Source organism: Xyrauchen texanus, chromosome 42 (genome assembly GCF_025860055.1).
Source record: "Xyrauchen texanus isolate HMW12.3.18 chromosome 42, RBS_HiC_50CHRs, whole genome shotgun sequence".
Lineage (NCBI taxonomy): Eukaryota > Metazoa > Chordata > Actinopteri > Cypriniformes > Catostomidae > Xyrauchen > Xyrauchen texanus.
Genome location: NC_068317.1, coordinates 20066196 through 20087855, shown reverse-complemented (window position 1 = coordinate 20087855; position 21660 = coordinate 20066196). Strand labels below are relative to the sequence as shown.

The 21660-nt window shown below is 35.4% G+C and overlaps 1 protein-coding gene across 1 annotated transcript in view; it reads left to right on the top strand.

The window, feature by feature from the left end:
• The window catches only part of LOC127635220 (vasoactive intestinal polypeptide receptor-like), a 116262-nt gene that overhangs the window by 34604 nt on the left and 59998 nt on the right, over positions 1-21660 (top strand). The window contains exons 2-3 of the mRNA XM_052115103.1: positions 8140-8230; positions 14658-14768. Of these exons, the coding sequence (XP_051971063.1) occupies positions 8140-8230; positions 14658-14768 (202 nt within the window). The remainder of the gene's footprint in view (positions 1-8139; positions 8231-14657; positions 14769-21660) is intronic.

The window sequence follows — 21660 nt, the reverse complement described above, 5'->3', positions numbered from 1 at the left end:
TCATAGCGCCACCAACTGGTGGAAGGAAGTGTGGCACTTACAACAGACATTGAAATAGTCCTTTTACTTTTACCCAAATTGCTTCATTTTTTTTATTTATTTCAAACCTACAATGGAGAATACAGCTTCTCTTGTGAAAGGAATTTGTGATTTAAAAAAGTTTCTAAGCCCAATAATAATAATAATAATAATAATAATAAAGACATTTAAAATGGCACGCCTCTGTGTGCCTTTTGATCATATCCTTAGAATCTGTAAATGGTCTCATAACATTTTTGTGACATGACAAACTGACCTCAACTCTCCTGCCTACAATATATTTGTGTATGATTGTCAGTGCCAAGGGAAAGAGAGGGAGATGGAGAAGGAGAAAGGGAAAGGGAGAGCATGCAAGAAGAACCAGGTGAGGAAACAACAACAATAAATTGACATATAGTGAATAGTGGCAAGCAAAACAGTAACTACTCATACTCCTATACTAACTTATTGGCATTAAGTAGCCTATATTACATTTACTTTTTGTAACATTATTTTACCCCACATTTTTTCATAATAAAGGAGGAGGAAAACAACAGGGAGAGTCCATAAGGGATGAGAGGGAATTGACTAGCGAAAGAAATGAAGAGACAGAGGGAGTGCAACATAGAGACCTCCAAGCCAAAGCAGCAGAGACAGAAGAGAGCTGTTCAGACTTAGGGGATAAGGACACTGGTCCTAAACAGTTAAAGCTGTCTCAATACCCTCATACTCAGTTTGGCACACACAAAAAAGAGCCTTTCAAGAACCATTTTTTGTAAATAATTTACAGAAGATGAATTACATTTTCAAGTTCCTGTTACTTTGTTCAATGACAATAAATTTGAATCTAATCTAACCAATCTGATGACTGTTGATACAAAGGAGGCACATGGAGTTAACGGTCAGAAAGAAGGTTTTGTGTTTGTTACAGGGGGCTGTCTGTGTGAACTCTCACAATTAAGCTGGTGCTCTGAAAAGGTCTAAAAAAAAAAAAAAAAGAAGAAAAAAATCTGGATTTTGGAGTTAGTTGAACCAATGTTAAAATGATAAAGTTATTTTTCAATAGACATATTTTTTGTTTTTGTGTGAAAAGAGGGTGGGTGGTGGCAGTGGGGCTCATTGGGTGCTCAGCACCCCTAAAGCTCTGACCCTAGAATCGCCCCTGTTTGTACAGATGAACATGGTACCTTCAGGCGTTTGGAAATTGCTCCCAAGGATGAACCAAACTAGTGGGGTCCTCAATTTTTTTCTGAGGTCTTGATTTTTCTGAGGTTTTAATGAATTCAACCTAAGTGTATATAACCTTCTGACTTCAAATGTACATATGCTTGTACACTGTCAGTGATAACATACATTTTAAGTATTTTAAATGAATATTGTAGGTTTTAAAATAGTATTGTCGCTGATTACATTTTTCTGAACTATACTTTTCAAAAAATATGTGTATGTTTATCCAGTAAAATAATGTTTGCCATGGTATATATTTACTGGTGGAATCAGACATTACATTTGGCATTATCAGGACGATCAAATATCAGGACACTTAGTATTATTATACATTATATTCAGCATTATATACAGTTTAATACAGTACAGTCAACTGTAAACGCAGTGCAGATTCACTCTCGCACTGAAAAGTCTCATCCCGGTGTTCACTGTATTACATGTGGTTACATAAGGAGAAACAACCTAAAAAACTTTAAACTGCACACTTTGACCTCTGAAACAACAGCGTGACATCAATGAAAGCTACACAATTGATTACTTTGAAACTGAAAGCACGGTGTGATGTTGCACGAGATTAATCAAAATGATTGCTTTCCCTTTCTTCATTGTGATTGATTTGATTGACTCTCTTGCTCAGTGAAGTTTAATGGAGACTCGCATTTGCTAAAAACAAAGTTTGCTAAAACAATTTGCAGTCATGCGCTGGAGAGAAAAACTCTTTAAGCGCATCAATCGGCACAATCACTATTTCAACGCACCTAACACAGTAACCACTCCACATTAAACTGTGTGCTTATCATTATTATTATCTTCTTTGAAGTGTTAATTAAATGCTCTTGTGTGCTGGACAACTTGGGTTGTGTTTTTTTTTCTTATAGACTTACAGTCACTTTAATGGGCTGTTCTGCAATTTAAAGTGTTTTTGGATTGTTCCGCTGACAAAGAAATTTAGAAAATATCTGTCTGAGAACATTCAGTATAAGAACTCCAGACAACATGAGTTGTGGAAAATCAGATGTGATTTAGGAGCTTTATACAGCTTAATTCAGTTTGTGCCATTGAAGAAATGGTAAGTTTATCCCTCCTCGATGTCATTAAAAATCAAAGATAGTGCTAGCGTGAATAAGGCATTACTTCCATGGCTGGAACAGTACGTTAAACAAAGTGATGTCACCATCAACAAAATAATTTTAAAATGACTCCGTGTTTAGTATAAACCGCGGCTTTGTTTGCTTTGGGTGCTTTAGTTCATTCAAGAGAAAAAAGTTTGGCTTCTTTTATAGAATAAATCAGGCTTTACTGGCTGCTAAACACTGGATCAGTAGGTGTGACCTGGAGCTCCACCTACTTTGTGGCTGACAGATAATTGTCATTCAGTTAAAATCATTAAGCATGAACACACCAGCATGCAGAGTTATTAGCGAGCTGGTGCAAACTTATATAGATCTGTATGATAGTTTGCGTAGAGACATTTTCCAAGAACATGTCATGCAAATGTCTTTTTTTCTAGTGGAATCAAATCTACTCAAATTTCTCTAATTACCCATTCATGCTGTTGTTTGATAAACTCCTTAACACATGTGCCATCTGCAGCCGAAAGACTCTTCTCATCATTCTTTTTTCTGTATTCTGACCATTAACACCCATCTTTGCAGCAGTATCAATGTCATCATAAATGTAAAAAAAAAAAAGCATGTAACCAGTGTATTTTATGGCCATGTATAGTGCATTAGCGCCATGAATGCAATAGGTAAACATGACAAATTACACATTATGTACTAGAGCCCGACCGATGTGGGATTTTTTAGACCTATATGATACCGATTTTAGAGGGGGAAAATTCACAGATTATCAATATGGTGGCCGATATAGTTAATTTTTGAGCTGGAATGAAAACAGGCCTTTTCTATGTAGATTGTGCACCGATTTTGTACCGATATGATTATGCAAAGGTACTCAGAAGTCTGCTTTCTTAAACATATATTTTTATCAAAGAATATTTAACATTATTATTATATATTGTCAACCAATTCTAGAAATGAACGCTGAGAAAATAAAGAATAATTAAAAATACAATAAATAGCTAAATAAACATCAGTACTGTATGTTCAGTATCAGTCAGTTGCTGACCATTTAAATAAATAATAAATTAAAATATAGCTAAATTAAAATTAGTACTATATGTTTAGTATCAGTCAGTGGCTGACCATTTAAATAAAGAATGAATGCAAATAAAATAATTAGCTAAATAAACACCAGTACTGTTTAGTATCAGTCAAATACTGACTATTTTAATACTGCCAGTCAATTAGGGGCAGGTTGTAAAACAAGAAGCATTTACACCTGCCAAGCCAAGAGATATACAGCGGCTGCGGTGTTACACTGAATTCTGGTATACAAGTTCAGGGAAACTGTCAACGGTGGAAAACCAGACTTTTAAATATTACATTTTGTAAATGCAACGACTGGAATTGTTCGGTTGAAGGGGGTACCAAACTGCGAATCCTGAACAAAACGGTTTGGTGAATACATGTTTACATATTAGCTTCCACTCAGCTGACAAGGTATGAAAGTAGCTTTGTGGTTAGCTAGTTAACTATAAGCTCATTGTCACAGAGAGAAAAAGACGGCTGTTCACCAACTAGATAACAGCATAGTTTGAAATCAACACTCAACAGCAAAACCCACCACCACACCGTTGTATGATGAGCTGCAAAATTATGCTCTGATGCTTATCTTTCCATCTGCCACGTTACTGACTGCACTGACAAACTATAGCTGGCTAACAAAGTAAATGTAGCAGATGTGATAAACATGAGTGACATGGTTGTCAGGGAAAGGGTTAATGTTATGTTAGTTATATTAAAAAGGGAAAATTATCGGGTTATTGTTTATGAACTTTTCAGTATGTATTTAACAAACTAGTTAGCAATTTACCATGAAGACACCACTGAATTCCATACTGTCTGCAGAACCAGAACCAGTTCAGCTCTGTAAACAATGGAGTTGGAGCGTGCTCTGCTGGACAAACTACGTTATGACACCAATTCTAAATCCCCCGTAAGCATTGTTTTCTGCATATTTTTTACTGAAAAAAAAAAGTTTTCATATCTGCGCATATCGGAAAACATATTCGCCGAAACTGATAAATCTGTGAAATGCTAATATCGGCCGATAATATCGGTCGGGCACTATTAGGTACTGCATGTTTTCTTACCATTAACACTCTTTTATACACCCATCTTTGCAGTAGTATCAGTGTCATCATAAATTACAACAACAAAGTGAGACCGGTCCATATTATGGCCGCGAATAGCATGTTAGCACATTAGCACCATTTATGCAAAAGGTAAACATGACAATCAAACATTATCTACTGCAGATATGTTACTTTCAATTATCATTGAGTAGTTAGAAGGTCTTCTTTTACTGATCTTGTGTGAATTCTACATGAGACATGAAGTCATTAATAACACATTTGAATGTCACATTACATGTGTAGTTTTTTACATGTAGTCTTATGCTTCCTCACATTTAAATGGTCCTCTATGCGCTTCCTCCAGCATTGTGTCCAGTGTCTGAATGTTCACAAACAGTACAATACTTTTTTTTGGCTCTGATCAAAGATCGAAGAATAACTTCTCTGTGAGTATGCAGGGCCTTGAAACAGTGCTGCGGTCATCTTTGGTGGTCTTGTTTTCCACACAATAAAAAACTTGTAGAAGGACTTTTCTATAACACTTTCTCTCTTGCTCTCTACTTCTCATTTAAATGCTCTGGCACACCTGTACACACCTAGCTCAGACACACACACACACGTGCAGACGAATGCAGGCCAACATGCCTGCAACGTAGATGCACACTCAGAGAGAAAGACGGGCGCAAAAACACACACAAATACAGACAGATAAATCAACACAAGAGGGATTAAGTCTGCCCTTTTCATTATACCTCTCTTCCTCAGCACCATATCTTCATGGACCTTCTCAATCTTTTCATTGGAATTTTACGTTCTTATTGACCTGCAGGCTGTCTGCCACTGACTGTCAGCATGAATTTGTCATCAGCAGTGGACATCAGTGAGCAATCTGAAGATTACTCACTGGCCCCACACTCTTCTCTGCCTTTCAGGGATCATATCATCTCCATACTCCAATTGCACTCTTTGTCTGTGTGCCACTTGCGCACAGGCAGATGTTGGTATGCCATTTAATAAGAATAGTAAACAGTACTGCACACAGCAGTGTTATTATTATTGTTTTTATTTAGTTTTAATGTATTTAATTTATTATTTTGTTTTATATAAAATTGGTCCTTTCTGTTCAGTTTAGTTTTTACTCTGTGACTGTTACTTTTTCAGTGTTTTCTTTTAGTTTTAGTTTAGTTTTTGACTATATTTAGGTATCCTGAGGACTGATACTTCATTTTCGCTACTCTTATATTATACTACGTTTTGTTTTCTGAATTCCATATCAATATATCAATATGGTGTCTAGATCAATTAATTTATTAAAACTTTAATAAAATGATTATTGAACAATTCATTTTAAACAGAATTATCGATTTTTTTTTTTACTCAAATGAAGTGCTTTTATAAAGAATATCATACCACAGTCCAAAAACAACATTGGTGTTTTTGTTTTTGTTTTGTTTTTAAATAAAGTGTTGCATAACAAGGCATCACAGATGTGAGATTTTTCTAAATATAATATAATTACTATAGATTTATTATTACTATTATTATTTTTAGTAGTAGTAGTATTACAGTGAATATTCTATAACTATACAGTAATAATGCATATTCAGTAGTAGTGATTACATCTTACTTTTTTGTTTTTCACTTAAACGGAGCTTTAATTTTCAGAGCCCTTTGCATGACAGTGGCTTCTCACTTCTGAAGGTTGCTATGTGACATAATGTGATTATTATACCACAAAAGGCTGCTGTTTAATCAAATAAATATGTAGTCCTGCTAAAATGTGAATTAGCACTCTGCTCAAGCATCTGATTTAAATAGTGTGTGCAATACTCATGATGTTGTTTGAAGGAGCTCTAAAAGGTATGAGGCAAAACACCGGCTCCACACATTAACAAGCACTCAAATTTGATGTGTGCAGCTCATGCAAATTATATATTTACCTCATTAAATCAAAGCCTTTGCTGTTTAATAATCACACAAGGACATAACGTGATATTAATTTGTGTGCTGTATGTTTACATAATGACATTTGTACATCATATTGTATCAGTATTTGGTATATGAGCATTTTTACAAGCACAAATACACGTGCATTAGTACGATACCAGTATCGGTACCGGGACATCCCTATTATTTTTAAAATGTTTGCTAGTGTTACATTTCTGCCATTGATCAAACAAACAGATGGTTCCACCCTAAACTCAAAACTGGATGGGCCTCTCAGACGGAGCAGTTTTATTAGGCTATTAAGACACAGTTTTTACAGTTTTTGAGGAAATCAGTCTATGAATGGTTTGCCAATAGTTGTCTCTGCATAATAAGCTGGGATAGGAGAATATATTTTAAAATAAAAAAGTTGGTTTCACTTCAGCTTTAATAATGAAGGTGGGTTAATAAAGGTTTTTATAGTACACTGAGTATCAAAAATTAAAACTATAATTAATTTATGGACATTATATTTGATTGTATTTAGTTTTGCAGTCTTGAAAATGTATTTTAGTTTAGATACATTTTTCAAAGCATGTTAGTTTTTATTTCAATATGTCTTCATTTAGATTTCATTAACTATTAGTGTGTAAGGCAAAAATGGGTAACAATTACAAAAAGGTTCAATTTGTTAACATTAGTTAATGCATTAGGTATCTTGAACAAACAATTAACAATGTATTTTTTTTTCAGCATTTATTAATATCTGTAAAAGGGATAGTTCACCCAAAAATTATAATTCTCACGTAATGTACTCATCCTCATGCCATCCCAGATGTGTTTGATTTTCTTTCTTATTTAGAACACAAATAATGATTTTTAGAAGAATATTTCAGCTCTCTAGGTCCATACAATGCAAGTGAATGGGTGCCAAAATGTATGCTCCAAAAAGCACATAAAGGCAGCATAAAGTAATTCATATGACTCCAGTGTTTTAATCCATATTTTCAGAAGTTATATGATAGGTGTGGGTGAGAAACATCTTCAAAATTTTGGCACCCATTCACTTGCATTTAATGGACCAAATGAACTGAGAAATTATTCTAAAAATCTTCATTTGAGTTCAGCAGATGAAAGAAAGTCATACACTTCTGGGAAAGCATAATGATGAGAGAATTTTCATTTTTGGGTGAAGTATCCCTTTGATATTAGTTAATGAAAATGCAGTTGTTCATTGTTAGTACTGTATATGTTATTTAGTGCATTAACTAATGTTAACAAATACAACTTTTGATTTTAAAAATGTTTTAGTAACATATGTTAAAATATGTTTTAATTAACATGAAAAAATATGAATAAATGCTGTTAAACTATTGTTCATTGTTAGTTCATGTTAACTAATTTTGTTAACTAATGTGAACAAACTGAACCTTAATGTAAATTGTTACCAAAATTCGATATGTAGTGTTTGAGTTTATGGATTTTTGAAGCACTGCACGATGTAATTCTCAGTAGATATTTGCTAAAATATTTAGCCAAAATGAGCCCCCTTGAGGCTAGGTTCCAATCCATAAACATGCATATTAAATGATATGCAAGATAAAAGCTGACACCTTAAATTAATAAACCATATATTACTGAGAATAATATCTTGGTAAATCACTGAGATGAAAAAAATGGATGCTTTGAAGGCTGAGCTGAAGCTGAAAAACTGACTCTCTCTCTCTCTCTCTCTCTCTCTCTCTCTCTCTCTCTTTCTCTTTTAACAGGTTGGTGCTGTTCAGGTGTGTGATGTGGTAAACGAGATTGTGCTGGCAAGAGAGAGATGTGAGAATAAAACAGCAAGAAACTTCACATCAGGTGATTTTCACACAAAATAACTTTACTCCTTGCTATTTTCTCAGTCAACAAACAATTTTGCATGGATGGGGAAAAGCAGAAATAGCTGCATATCACAGAGACATTATGTCAGTGCTATAACAGCACCATAAACAAAGCCTTTGGCAGATGTATTTACATAAAACTCGAATTTGTTTGTGTAGAGCAAAATGTGTTTTGGTAATGATCTTACAATATAATACAGCAGTTACATGGAACAATAAAAAAAGACTGACTGTTGTCTAATACTGATTATCAACATATTCATCAATGAAAATGCATCTGACATATTTTGATAGGTCCTCAAGAATTCTGACAAAACACTAAGATTCAACAGCCATGCTGATTATTTTAGATTTTCAGCAGTGGTTCTAAGGACCAGTGCACTGTGCATGGTAATGAAGGATCATTCGGAAGCTCCTTTGAGGTATGAAGAAGGTTATACTTGGCTGACTCATTCTTCAGGTCTTAAACGTGCTTTGGCAATCAGACATGAAAGAATTCTTTAAGTGGAAGGCAGCTGTAAAAATCAGACCCCATCATGGAGAAAGTGGTATGAATGAAAGGGGCTGTTATGCCCACAAGAATGTCATGCAACTGTTTGAAGTTAAAGCCTCATAGAGAGCACCTGTGCTCGAAACACACACTCATAACTCATGCACAAATGGTCAAAACGTGACATTGTTTTGCAAAACATTACTGTTTCCATCACCTTAATGCCCATTTTAAATAATGTGAAACTCCATTCCAAATCCACTTCAGCCTAGCGAATATTTTGAGTTTATTCGCATATCAAGTATTTTCAATTATTTCAATTTCTTATGCACAATTTCATAATGCACATAAAATAGTTGAAATGAAACCCTGCTACTGAATTTATTTGTGTAATGTAGAAAAAATGCATTCATGTTTTTTTATGCTGGTCAGTACTGGTCCAGTACAACCTTGCTGTTTACCAGAAAAATCTTACCTGGTAACATTGATCAATCAGCTTAAATTCTGCAAGTGAATGTGGTTTAGAAAGGTAGTCTTGCTGGTTAAGCTAATTAAGCAGCCTGGTGGAGACACCTGCACATCAGCATCCCATGCTGGTGAAGACTTTGCATTTATGTTTCCCCGTTTTGATATATTGGAGCCAAACACCAGTTACTTCCCAAGTAATAACAAATGTATTCATTATTTTTGTTGACAGACATAGGAGAGAAATGCAAATCTCAATTATATTGATGTTATGCTGTGGTTTCCCTGCTTTTCCTATCTTTCTCTTTTCTCCTTCCTCATCTTTCTCAGTCTTGCTTGGTCTTTCTCATCTTTCTCTGAAGAGCAGTCTTTCTCTGAATGAGTACATATTCAGGATGTATTTAAGCATAACATAGCAGTTTAAAATAACTTCCCCTCCACTCATAATGGAAAACAACACATTCAACTTATCTACAACATATATAAAGCTTACACAGACAACCCATATAAGGCTTACACATGGATGTAGGAATGCATACAGACACATGATGTAAAAGCACATATGCAACCTATAGAAATCTTACATATGCAACCTTGACTTGCACCAGGTTTTAGACATGCACAACAAAACATAAAGACATACGTTTAATAATGTAATACAAATGATCAATAATGCTATGAAATGATTATGAATGCTAATAATGATTAATAATAATGGTTAGCATGAAAATTTGAGTCTACACTGGGGATCAGTATTCAAATTACAATATAGAGACCAGGTATAGTGGTCTTTGTAGCAATGTTTTACATTTCATCAGAATGCTTTTTCATAAATTCTGAGGATAGAGGACATCAACAGAGATAGACTGACATTTGCCAAAATATCATAAAAATACACCCTTAAAAATGATATTGAATTGCATTGGAAGTCTCAGCACAGATTGTACACCGTGAGCTCAGAAAGCTGGAATTTATGACAGGGGTGTCATTCGATAACTTTAGGCCAAATCAAAGAGACATATAAACTGATGCAAGAAAAATTAATCTGGAAATAAGGTGGTCTGATGATCAGAATCCTACATCTACAAATAAATAGGTTTATGTTTGGCCAAAGAATGCTTTCTACACACAACCTATCTGTAGGTAACTAATGGGGGTACTGGTAGGTGATTTATTGTGGTGCAGGCAACCATCTTTCAGATGTCAATTGGCATCATGCACTATTGGTGTTAAACTCTATTCATGATCAGTGCTGGGCTGTAATGGATTATATTTAATCTAGATTACATAATCACATTACAAAATGAAGTATGCATAATCAGATTAAATTACATTTTAAAATACATATAATCAGATTACAGTTACATTTTTATAGATTACATGATTACATATTAACAAGGCAATGGCAGTAAAATGTTAATAATTTAATGATCATCCTAATCATTATATTAAAATTTTTTTCAATCCTTTGCATTCTAAATCAGCACACCGCAGATATACATTCAGTAGGACTTTGAGTGTTTTCGGAAGAGAGTGGGAGGGTTGTGTATATTGTACTCTGACTGATACCTGCTACTAGTCAGTCAGTTGAAATGGAGTGGTCTACCGCAGATAATTCAATTTTTTAAGGAGACACAGAAAAACATCACTGTGCAATGTAAACTCTGCCTTCCCAAAGTTAATATCCTGCCAAATGTGAAGGATTCTACGTCAAATCTAAAGAAGCATTTGGAGCCATGTTTGTGTGTGTGTGTGTGTGTGTGTGTGTGTGTGTGTTTGTGTTTTTTTTACCAACTCAATTATTATTTGATCTATCACTCTGTGTGTAATATAACCATGTTGCAATGTCTTTGGAAGGGTTTTGTCCATCAAACCTGTTAAACATATTTGAGTCTGTCATTGATGGAGGGCCTAGACCTCTATCAGCATCATGGGGGAAAACATGAAAATATGAAAACTTCCTTCATATTTTTACATTTGCAATCATTTATCTGAATTTGTGGACATGAGCACCACACATACCAGTAAACCATGCATAATTCGGTTGAAAGTAATCCAAAAGTAATCATGTTGGATTACCGCAAAAATTTAATCTAAGAGATTACGTTACTGATTGCATTTTTTTTGTCATGTAATTTGTAATCAGTACCTGATTACAATTCACAAGTAATCCGCCAAGCACTGTTCATGATGTGGTACAAACATTATACGTGACCTCATGATTTTCCCATTTTTTGGTGAGAGAGCCTCCATAAGCACCACAAAATGATGTAAGATTGGTTTCATGAACACCAGGCGGCAATCAAATGCCGGTCTCGCATTCCAGTGAGGGATGGCAGGAGTATTTAAGGAGAGGAGACACACAAAGCTGTGTGTGTGCATCTGTTTGTTTTGCAGTTTATATTATGTTTGAGTTCATTTTGTTATTGAAGTTTTACGTTGACCGTTCAGCTGGTTCCCACCTCCTCCTTGCCCATCTTAAGAACCTTGTTACATTGGTTTCGAAACCAGGAAGGAGGAAGGCTGCGCTGTCCGCCGGTATCTGGAGGAACTGCTGCTTTCTGTCAGAAGATGGAGGAACCGCTGCCATCTACCAGTGGACAGAGGACTCACTGCCGTCCATCAGGGGGCTGAGGAGTGGCTGAGGACCAGTCGACAGCGTGTCCGGGGCCGGCAAACCCGTCTCTATCTCCTGTCTCTCTGCTTTCTTTTCTCTCTCTCTATTCTCTCCCTCGTCCTGTCCCCACTCCCAGGAGTAGGAGTAGGTCACAGCCTGGAGAATTCCCTGGCCTGAGTTTGGCAATGGGGGTATGTGGCGAGCAGGGTGGGGCCAAGCGTTGTCTGGGCAGAGCTAGGCCAGGAAGATAAGTGGTAAATGAGTTCCACCTTTGTCCCACACTGGTCTTGCGTTCCAGTGGGGGCGGTGGGAGTATTTAAGAGAGACACACAGAGCTGTGTGTGTGTTCGCCGTGTCTGTGGGGAAGCAGCACGTGGATTAGTTTTATTTTATGTTTAAGAAATAAATGTCTACGTGTTTGTCAAGCCGGTCTCAGCTTCCTCCTTTACCATCCTTGAATCGTTACAGTTGAATAATGTACATATGTAATTATATATAGTAAATGTATTGAAAAAAAAGTATGGCTTCTCCTTTTGCACCTTTTTTAGTTCCCTTGTCAGTGTGTTTAACCCTAGAAGGCTTCCAGTAGATAGACTCACACAGTACCGCTGCTCCCTATAAACAGACTACGCAGTCTGAATAGGGCACCAACTCCCTAGGGGTGCACCATCTTACCTTAGGAGGGCACCAGAAAGTCCACCAGCTGCCCTTAGTTGCACGTTATACGTTATTCAAGGACCCGAAAGCAGTTGCATAACACAGATGATCGCTTCGCGCTCGTATCACCCATCCACCTGGAACTCTGCGTAGGGCATCAATTTGGCCAGCAGTGGCCCTGGACACACACAATCATCAGATTTCAATTTAACCTGCAGTGCTGTGATGATTGAATATACAGTACATATCCAGAATTGGTGTGCTTACCCACCTCCACATCCATATACCCTAAGGACCAAGTATCAAAATGAGGTGGATTTTTAAACAGGCCATTTACCTCTGGAACATTCCGCTGTAGCTTGGAGAGTACAAATAAGATAAACTATTTGTCAGTTCTCCATATTCACAGTCAAGGGCCGACTCGGATTGTCTCATGAATCAGACTGACGCATTCTGGGGACACGAGTTGCATCGTAAATATTAAAAATATTATGGGTATAGCGATAAGCCGATGCCGTGTCTCGATTTATTGTGTTCTCAGGTGTCCAATTGAGGTGTGTGGAAAGTGTGAGTTTTAGAGTACTGCTGTCATCTCTAAAAAATAAGCCCAGAGCAATTCAAGGCTCCCGAGAGAGAAATTAAATGAATAGTGTCAATTATAATACACAGGCATTTAATTAAAACACCAATGCTTTAACTGAACTAGTGATACATTTGTAGATTATTTCCACTGGAATTAGTGTTGTCAAATTAAATGTTATGTATTTATCTGTAATGATCTTTATTAAGCATTTTTTTTCTGACTCGATTTAGAAAATAAATGCAGTGATAAATCATTTACTGGTTGTCCTAGTAATCTAAGGCATGGATGTTGGTAGCCTGTATTATTACATTGCTTATAAGGCAGTACAGTATGGATATATTTCAAACATTTTGGTTGGGGTGTGGTCTAAACCCCTTACCCTAAGTATTATACTTTTGCAACTAATTCAGCCTTAACCACTTAATGTACAGACTCCATTATATATATATTTTTGTGAACAAAATCCAGCTGTATATGTGTAATCTATTTTTAATTTTAAAATGTATTAAAAAATGTACGATTCTTACAAAATTTGATGTAGCCGACAACGATGACATCCCTGTAATATTTTCATATTGAATTGCTATTGGTCTTCTTTCTTACATCTATTTGCATACTGAAAATTATCATATCATTTACTCATCCTCATGCCATCCCAGGTGTGTATGACTTTCTTTCTTTTGCTGAACACAAACAAAGATTTTTAGAGGAATATCTCAGCTCTGTAGGTCCATTCAATGCAAGTGAATGTGACCAAAACTTTAATGTTCTAAAAAGGACATAAAGGCATCATAAAAGTAATCCACACGACTCCAGTAGAGAAATCCCATGTTTTCTGAATGATGTGATCGATGTGGTTTAGAAATAGCTACATTTTTAAGTCCTTTTTTGACCAAAATTATCCTCCCTGTCCAGTAGCATGAAAAACATGAATTGCCAAAAACAAAAGAAGAATGTGAAAGTGGAGATTTGTAGTAAAAAAGGAATTAAATATTGATCTGTTTCTCACCCACTCCTATCATATATTTTATGAAGACATGAATTTAACCACTGGAGTTATATGGATCATTTTTATGCTGCCTTTATGTGATTTTTGGAGCTTCAAATTTCTGGTTACCATTACTGTCAAATGGAGAAAGCTACTTGCATAAAATGGACAGAGCTGAGATATTCTTATAAAAATCTTTGTTTGTGTTTTTCAGAAGAAAGAAAGTCATACATATCTGGGATGGCATGGGGATGAGTAAATGATGTGCTCAATGAATTTTCAATGAATTTTCATTTTGGTGAACTTTTTCTTTTAAGACCAGTCGTCTGAAAACAAGATGCATGCCGAGTGTCATAAAGATGGCAAAGTCATGACAATGGCTCTGATGCTGCATTTCTTTTATGCAGAATCAAAGCCTAAAACCTAAGCTTACCTAAAACTTTAACACGATTCTACTGTTGCATTGCAAGCACTGTTTTTTTTTCATTTTGAAATGCACATCTAATTTACTCTCAAACTTTAAGGTTTTTTATTTTTTATTTTTTGCTTATACTAAATCTAAGATGATGTTGCATTAAATATTTGTTCTACATTATTTTGGCAGGTTGCCAAGGGATGTGGGACATTATTGCTTGCTGGCCAGCAGCCAAAGTTGGGGAACACGTGGTGATTCCTTGTCCATATTACTTTAGACACTTCTCGGACCACCATGAGGGTAAGACAAAATCCCCATCTAATTTCTAATGATGTTAATCAACAAACTCGCTCTTGCAGAGAAGTTTAAGTATAATTTGTCATGTTTGTTGGTTGTATACCCCATTCGGGGCTGTGTGAGGTTTCGGTCAATCAATTGACAGTTACGCAGCTTTACAACAAAACAACTTAGAGCTACTGCACAGAATCTCATCTGCAACTCCCACATACTCACCAGAGAAGTTACTTTGATATTAGACCTCTTCGGAGAAATTGGTCTGCTTGGGAAATAGAAAAACTCTAAAATCAGCCCTAAATTCTCTGAAAATGAAGCTAAACAGCATGTTTCCCTCTAGCAAACAGGACTTTAGAGGTATTATGTAAACCCATGAGTGTCGAATAAAAAGAATGAATTAAATAAATGACCAATCTATGAGTTTGAAAAAAACCTTGATGAATAAACCAATTTATAAATGGACAAATAAATAGACCCATTTAAATGTGTTTATTGAATTCATGTTTAAAAATCTAATTATAATTAATAATTAAATTGTGCATTAATAAATTGTGTATTTAATTCATGTTAAAAATGCAATTAAATTTAACTATAAAATAGCACATTAATAAGTCATTTTTAAATGCACCTTTTAAATTGCGTATTAAAATAGCATTTGGCAATTGCTTTTCTTCATTCATGTGCCAATGGCTTTCTTTTTCATTTTACTTTGGATTTTTTTCCTATTTGCCAGTTGCTTTTCTTTCTCCATTTGACAATTGAGTTTCAAAATGCTATTGGATAATTGGCTCATGGGAGCAACCAATTCACTTTTGACTTTAAAAACTGTCTTTTAAATGATAATTTAAAAATAATGTATTTTCCACATTAACCTGCTTTGTACATGACTGCTTGTAAATAAAGTCTGCTGCTTAATATGGTGTTGTGCACATCTTCATAAATATGTTTATTGACTAACAGTGGCTATACGCACATTATTACCACACTGCAAATTGTCATTAAAGTGCTTTATGAATTATTGCTACTTTTATCACATAATGTACCTCTCTTACAGTTGTTGTCTGGGTGTTATGGGTATAACATTTATTTTATTAATTTAATTGTGTACAGTTGAATTCTATCAGACTTGATTGTTTTATAAATGTAGTTTACACAGATAACGGCAACTAACATGTCATAGATGTTTGAGGTGAAATGTCAAAGCTTTAGACTAAATCTTTTCTGAAAAAAAAAGAAAAAAAAGGTTTTACCCCTACTCTCCCACTTTACTGCTTGAAATGTGTTAAATGAAGCCATGTCACTTGAAATATATAACTTATATTGAAAGAAAAAACATTTCTGGATGTGTAAGCGAATAGCAGTATCACTTTATCAAGCTATAAACAGAAACAGATTTGCAAAGTTTAATCTGTTTGAATCCCAGTGGTTGTGGATGATCCACAGCACACTGAAAATGTTCACAAATTTGTTCACAAAAATGGCAGAGAGAGAGAGAGAGAGAGAGAGAGAGAGAGAGAGAGAGAGAGAGAGAGAGAGAGAGAGAGAGAGGTCATACAGAAAAGTCAGATGACGGCTTTCTCCAATGACTCTGTACTCAGTAGAATTTACTACAGCATTCATTAACAAAAGATTCTTCATACATGACAAAGGACGTCTTCTCTGATAAACCTTTTTTCAAATGATTATTTCTTAAATAAACCTTACAGGCAGCACCAAACTACATCAGTCCTGACGGATCTCCTTAAGCCACTAATAAACTAATAATATATTGATGACACTTTATACTTCCATTTGCCATTAACAAACATGTACTGTAGGTATGACTAATTATTAACAGATTAGTAGCAAGTTCATCAACATTAAAATCTTTCAAATCAAACTTTCAGGACATTCATAACTACATTAATGTATTTTCAATTTTAACTGTCTAATAAGTCTTGTATAATGCAAAAATGCTTAATGGGTTATTCATGAAAGTTATACAGTGTTAATATATTTTATATGACATAAACTACCAGAAAGAAGCAATTCTGCATCTGTAGATGCTGTTCTTTTTTAGACCAGTGTAAGACCAGTGGTTCCCAATCTTTTTACATTGAAGCCCTCTCAAGAAAGAAACTCTGCTTAAACCATCTTCATGTGGTATATCTCTTCCTCGGTCTCTGCGTGTGCATGAAAGAAAGAGAGAGAATGAGATGACAGCGCTCACAGACATCTGAGAGAAAAAACTTTTAATGCAAAATTAACTAATGTGCCTCTTTAAATGTATTTGGTATGTGAGGGAAGATACATTAGGGAGTTTCAATTCTGAAGGTAGGCTGCAATAATATGTTCATAATTTTGGGCGTGAGATCAACTGTTACTCGGAGGACTGACCCGTTCTCAAATCACTTTACACACATTCAACCAAATTTGTGACAATACATGCAAGCACCAATGTGCATGATTTTTTCTCCTCTGCCTTTGCTCCTGCCTTGTTTAAACTTTTGCCAGGCACTGCAGTGCTTCCTGAATGGAGCTTTCCACAGCCCAAAGCATTTAGTCAGTGTCAGGTGCGCTCACAGCTGCGCTTATGTAAACAGAGATGTCTCACGCACACCAATTTCAAATGGGGGAAAAGATGAATTGATACTTAAATTTCGGCCTGTTCCTCATACAACACTATCAAATGGCTTCAAAAGAATTAAAAAATAAGGCAGGAGTGATATGAATGACTTTTTTAGATGAGTGTGAGTGCGCGCAAAGCATTTTTATGATGGGAATATGTGCAGGAGCGAGCGATCGGCTGGTGGAGAGAGTGTTCCGCGACCGCTATTGGCCCTTCAATAACATATAACGTGTGGAGCAGGACAGTTGGTAAAGTTTAAAGTTTTTCTTGTTTCAAAAGGAGGTGTGACCAAAATAAATTGAGAACCACTGACTTAAGATGAATCACTTATGATGTATTATTCCTCTTTTGGGGGAAGTTGAAAGTTCATTGGTTACTCACATGAGCCAACTGTCCAATGGCATTTTTAAACTCGATTCTCAAATATAGAAAGAAAAGCAATTGGCAAATGGAAAAAGAAATGCCACAGCAAAATGAAAAAGAAAAGCCAATGGCAAATGAATGAAGTAAAGCAATTGCCTAATGCTTTTTTGAGATGCAATTTTAAAAGTGCATTTAAAATGACTTATTAATGTTCTACTTTATTGTTAGATTTAATTACATTTTAAACATGAATTAAATTAAATAAACAAATTTAAATGTTTCTGTTTATTTGTCCATTTATAAATTTGTTTATTTATTCACAGTTTTATTTTGAAATGAATAGATTAATAATTTATTTCTTTTTTTATATATAATTTTTTTAAATGGCACTCCATAGCTTCTATACGGTATATCGCTATGTATGTATAAGTAGTTAACAGAATTATTTGAATGTTTGTAGAATTCATAAGATGACAAGGTCAAGGTCAATTTATTTATATAGCACATTTAAGGACACTAGTGTATACCAAAGTGCTCTACATATGCAAATGAAACAATAAAAGGACACAGAGGAATAAAATAAATTACCCATATAGTCTACAATAAACATTAATGTAAAAGTAAAGGAATACAGATACGTCTTCAGGCGTGATTTAAAAACAGGAATGGAAGGGGCAGACCTAACATCCAGAGGTATACTGTTCCATAGTCTAGGGCCAGCAACCGAAAAAGCGCAATCCCCTTTAAACTTTAGGCACGAGCGAGGTATTTGCAGGAGAAATTTTTCAGAAGATCTGAGGCTTCTAGGGGATTGTAGATAGCTCAGAAGTTCTGACAGATAAGAAGGGGCCACACCATTTAAAGCTTTATAAACAAATAACAAGATCTTAAAATGGATCCTATAATGCACCAGTAGAGATGCTAAAACAGGTGAAATGTGTTCCCTCTTCTTAGCACCAGTAAGCATCCTAGCAACTGCGTTTTGGACCAACTGCAGGTGATACAGAGATGAGTGATTTAGCCCCATATAAAGTGCATTTGAAGAATGCGTCTAGATGAGCAGAAGGCATGGATAACTGTCTCCAGATCCTTAAATGAGAGCAGAGGTTTTAATTTGGCTATTTGCCTTAATTGAAAAAAGCTATACTCCTCACCACAGCATTTATCTGTTTTCCAAAATTTAGCTCGGAGTCAAAAATCACACCTAGGTTTTTTGCAAAAGGATGAACATTTGGAGACAGTTTATCTAGGTTCCTAGTGATATCAGAGACAGCACCAGGGAGACCAACACACAACAACCTCAGCTTTGCTCTCATTTAATTGGAGAAAGTTTTTTGCAGTCCAGCATTTAATGTCCTCAAAGCATTTTAGAAGCACAGAGCAAGAGTACTATATATAGCTGAGTATCATCAGCATAGCAATGATATGAAATATTATATTTCTTCATGATATAAACAAGGTTGTAAGTAAAGCATTAAATCATAGGTCAATGATAGACTATTTATAGACAATGGAATCTGTATAATATACACAATATATGCAGATTTAACAAAGTACAACTGGTGACTGTGGGGTTACATTTTTTATGCATATTGACTGCAGAACTGCTGGGTTTCAAGTGGAAGCAGTGAGCAATGCGTCAGGCTGCAAATCAGATCCATTGATTGGCCGCTGTCAGGGGTGTGTGAACAGTCATTAGATCACACTTCTTTATCTGAAAATCTATTCATTGGGTCTCAGCCACATTTGACCGGAAACTATTAATCATCAGCTCATGTATTAAAAGCCTGGCAGCCCACCAAGTTCTCACATAACACTATACAGGCCCTCACTGTTGAAAAGATGAGCATTTGTGGTCACCATTTGGATGCTGGTGCGGTGATCTCTAATGCTGTAGTTAGATTTATATCTGAAATAATTTCTGTGGAAGATTCGGGTACGCTGTACAAGGCAAAGCAAAACAACTGATTTAAATTTCATATACTGGAAATATAGCTTCTGTGTTGGAGGAAAAAAAACTATTGAGAGTAATCTCCTTTGAGGAGCTCTGGGATTCAGGCAATTATTTTCACACAGAACACTTCAGGAATGAACAGCTGTGAGATTGCAAAAAGATTCTGTAAAAAATGTCTATGAAATATCCTTTTCCATTCTTCTCAACTGCTTCATGCAGAAGCTGGTTATAGGAATATGGACAATTCCAGTCATAGGGCAGGCTCGGTTCTACAGGGGTGCTTGACAGTGCTAATAACCCTCAAACGAACATTAGACCACACTTGAATATGTAATCCTAATAATATTGCATATTGGTAAAGCAGATTTTCTTGAATCCTTGAAGACACACATACGCACAAAATCCCTGCATCAAAACTAATAAATATGTATGATCTAGCAAATCAATGTTTCCTTATTTGCAGGCACAGCATTCTGATTTTATGCCACCGCCATACATGTGAGAACTTGACAAGGTAAAACGTCCACTCACACAAAGAGAATTTGTAGCAGAATTATCTCACTCAATTCACCGCCTCATATGTTGCTTCCGATTTCTGCTCCGGGATAAAGAGGTCCATAACTGATGGTCTAGGATCAGTTTCCCAAAGCCAAATCCAACCTTAACTATTAGTGAAAAACTGTTTGTAGATCACTGATTGCAGAAACATCTTCCGACATCTCTTGCTATATTTGATTGCACATTATAAAAATACCTTTTCTTAAATGAAGGCGGTATCATTTGTGGATTTAATATGAAGTTGTTTTGGTAGCATAAACATGATTACATAAAAAAAAAGATTATATGTCTCCACTTTATACAGAGCACCCCCACTATTTTCAGAACCACCCTCAACAATTTTGATCTGGAACCGGGGATGTCATAGGGGTCCCAAGCAAACAGTCTTGATAGAGGATGCCTTCCCTTAAGACAGATGTTTAAATTGCTGTGTGAGAGAAATTTCATCTGGTGATATTTCTAGGCTGAAGGATCATTTGTAAAATGAGTGATTGGGAGTTTTGGGAAGATGAAGCATCAATGCTTATGACTCAAACAAAAATTAGAGTTGTCAGCAACCACCAGACAGAAACAAACAAGGTCTGTTTTTTTTGAGCAAACATTTACTGGATTTAATGGGTTAATAATTCCTACTGTCCAAAGATATTAAGGTGAAAATGTACAATGCAGATTTTGGTGTTTATTTATGCTTTTTGATCTAATATAATGTAAATATGATGTCATAAACAAGTGTATTCTTGTTTTGTTATTTTATTCTCATGATGCCAACAAACAAACAAACAAGTCTTCTTGTTAAATGGAAATAGCTAGACTTCATATTTATATAATTTCTGTGCTTATTAAATGCTCAAAGACTTGTTTAATGGATGGCAACTGTTCAACTTTTGCTTGTTGCTAGAATTTTCTCACTCTCATAATTTTACACTTTAAAGGAATAGTTCACCCAAAAATGAAAATTCACTCAACATTTACTCACCCTCATTCCATTCCAGATGTGTATGTCTTTCTTTTGCTAAACATAAACAAAGACTTATAGAAGAATATCTCAGCTCTGTAGGACCACACAATACAAGATAATGGTGACCAGAACTCAGAATGTTCAAAAGGACATAAAGGCAGCATAAAAGTAATTAGTATGACTCCAGTGATTAAATCCATGTCTTCAGAAGCGATATGATCAGATCAATGAGGAATAGATCAATATTTAGTCTTTATAAATAAGTATTTTTTAATCATAAATCTACACTTGTATTCCTATAAATCTCCACCTTTGACCAGCCCCAACCAGTGGGAGGCTGAATGTGAAAGTGAAAGTGACTTCTACATTCTGGTGTAAAATATGGATTAGATATTTAATGGATTGGATTCAAGTAAAGTATGGATTACTTTTATGCTGCCTTTATATAATTTTTTAC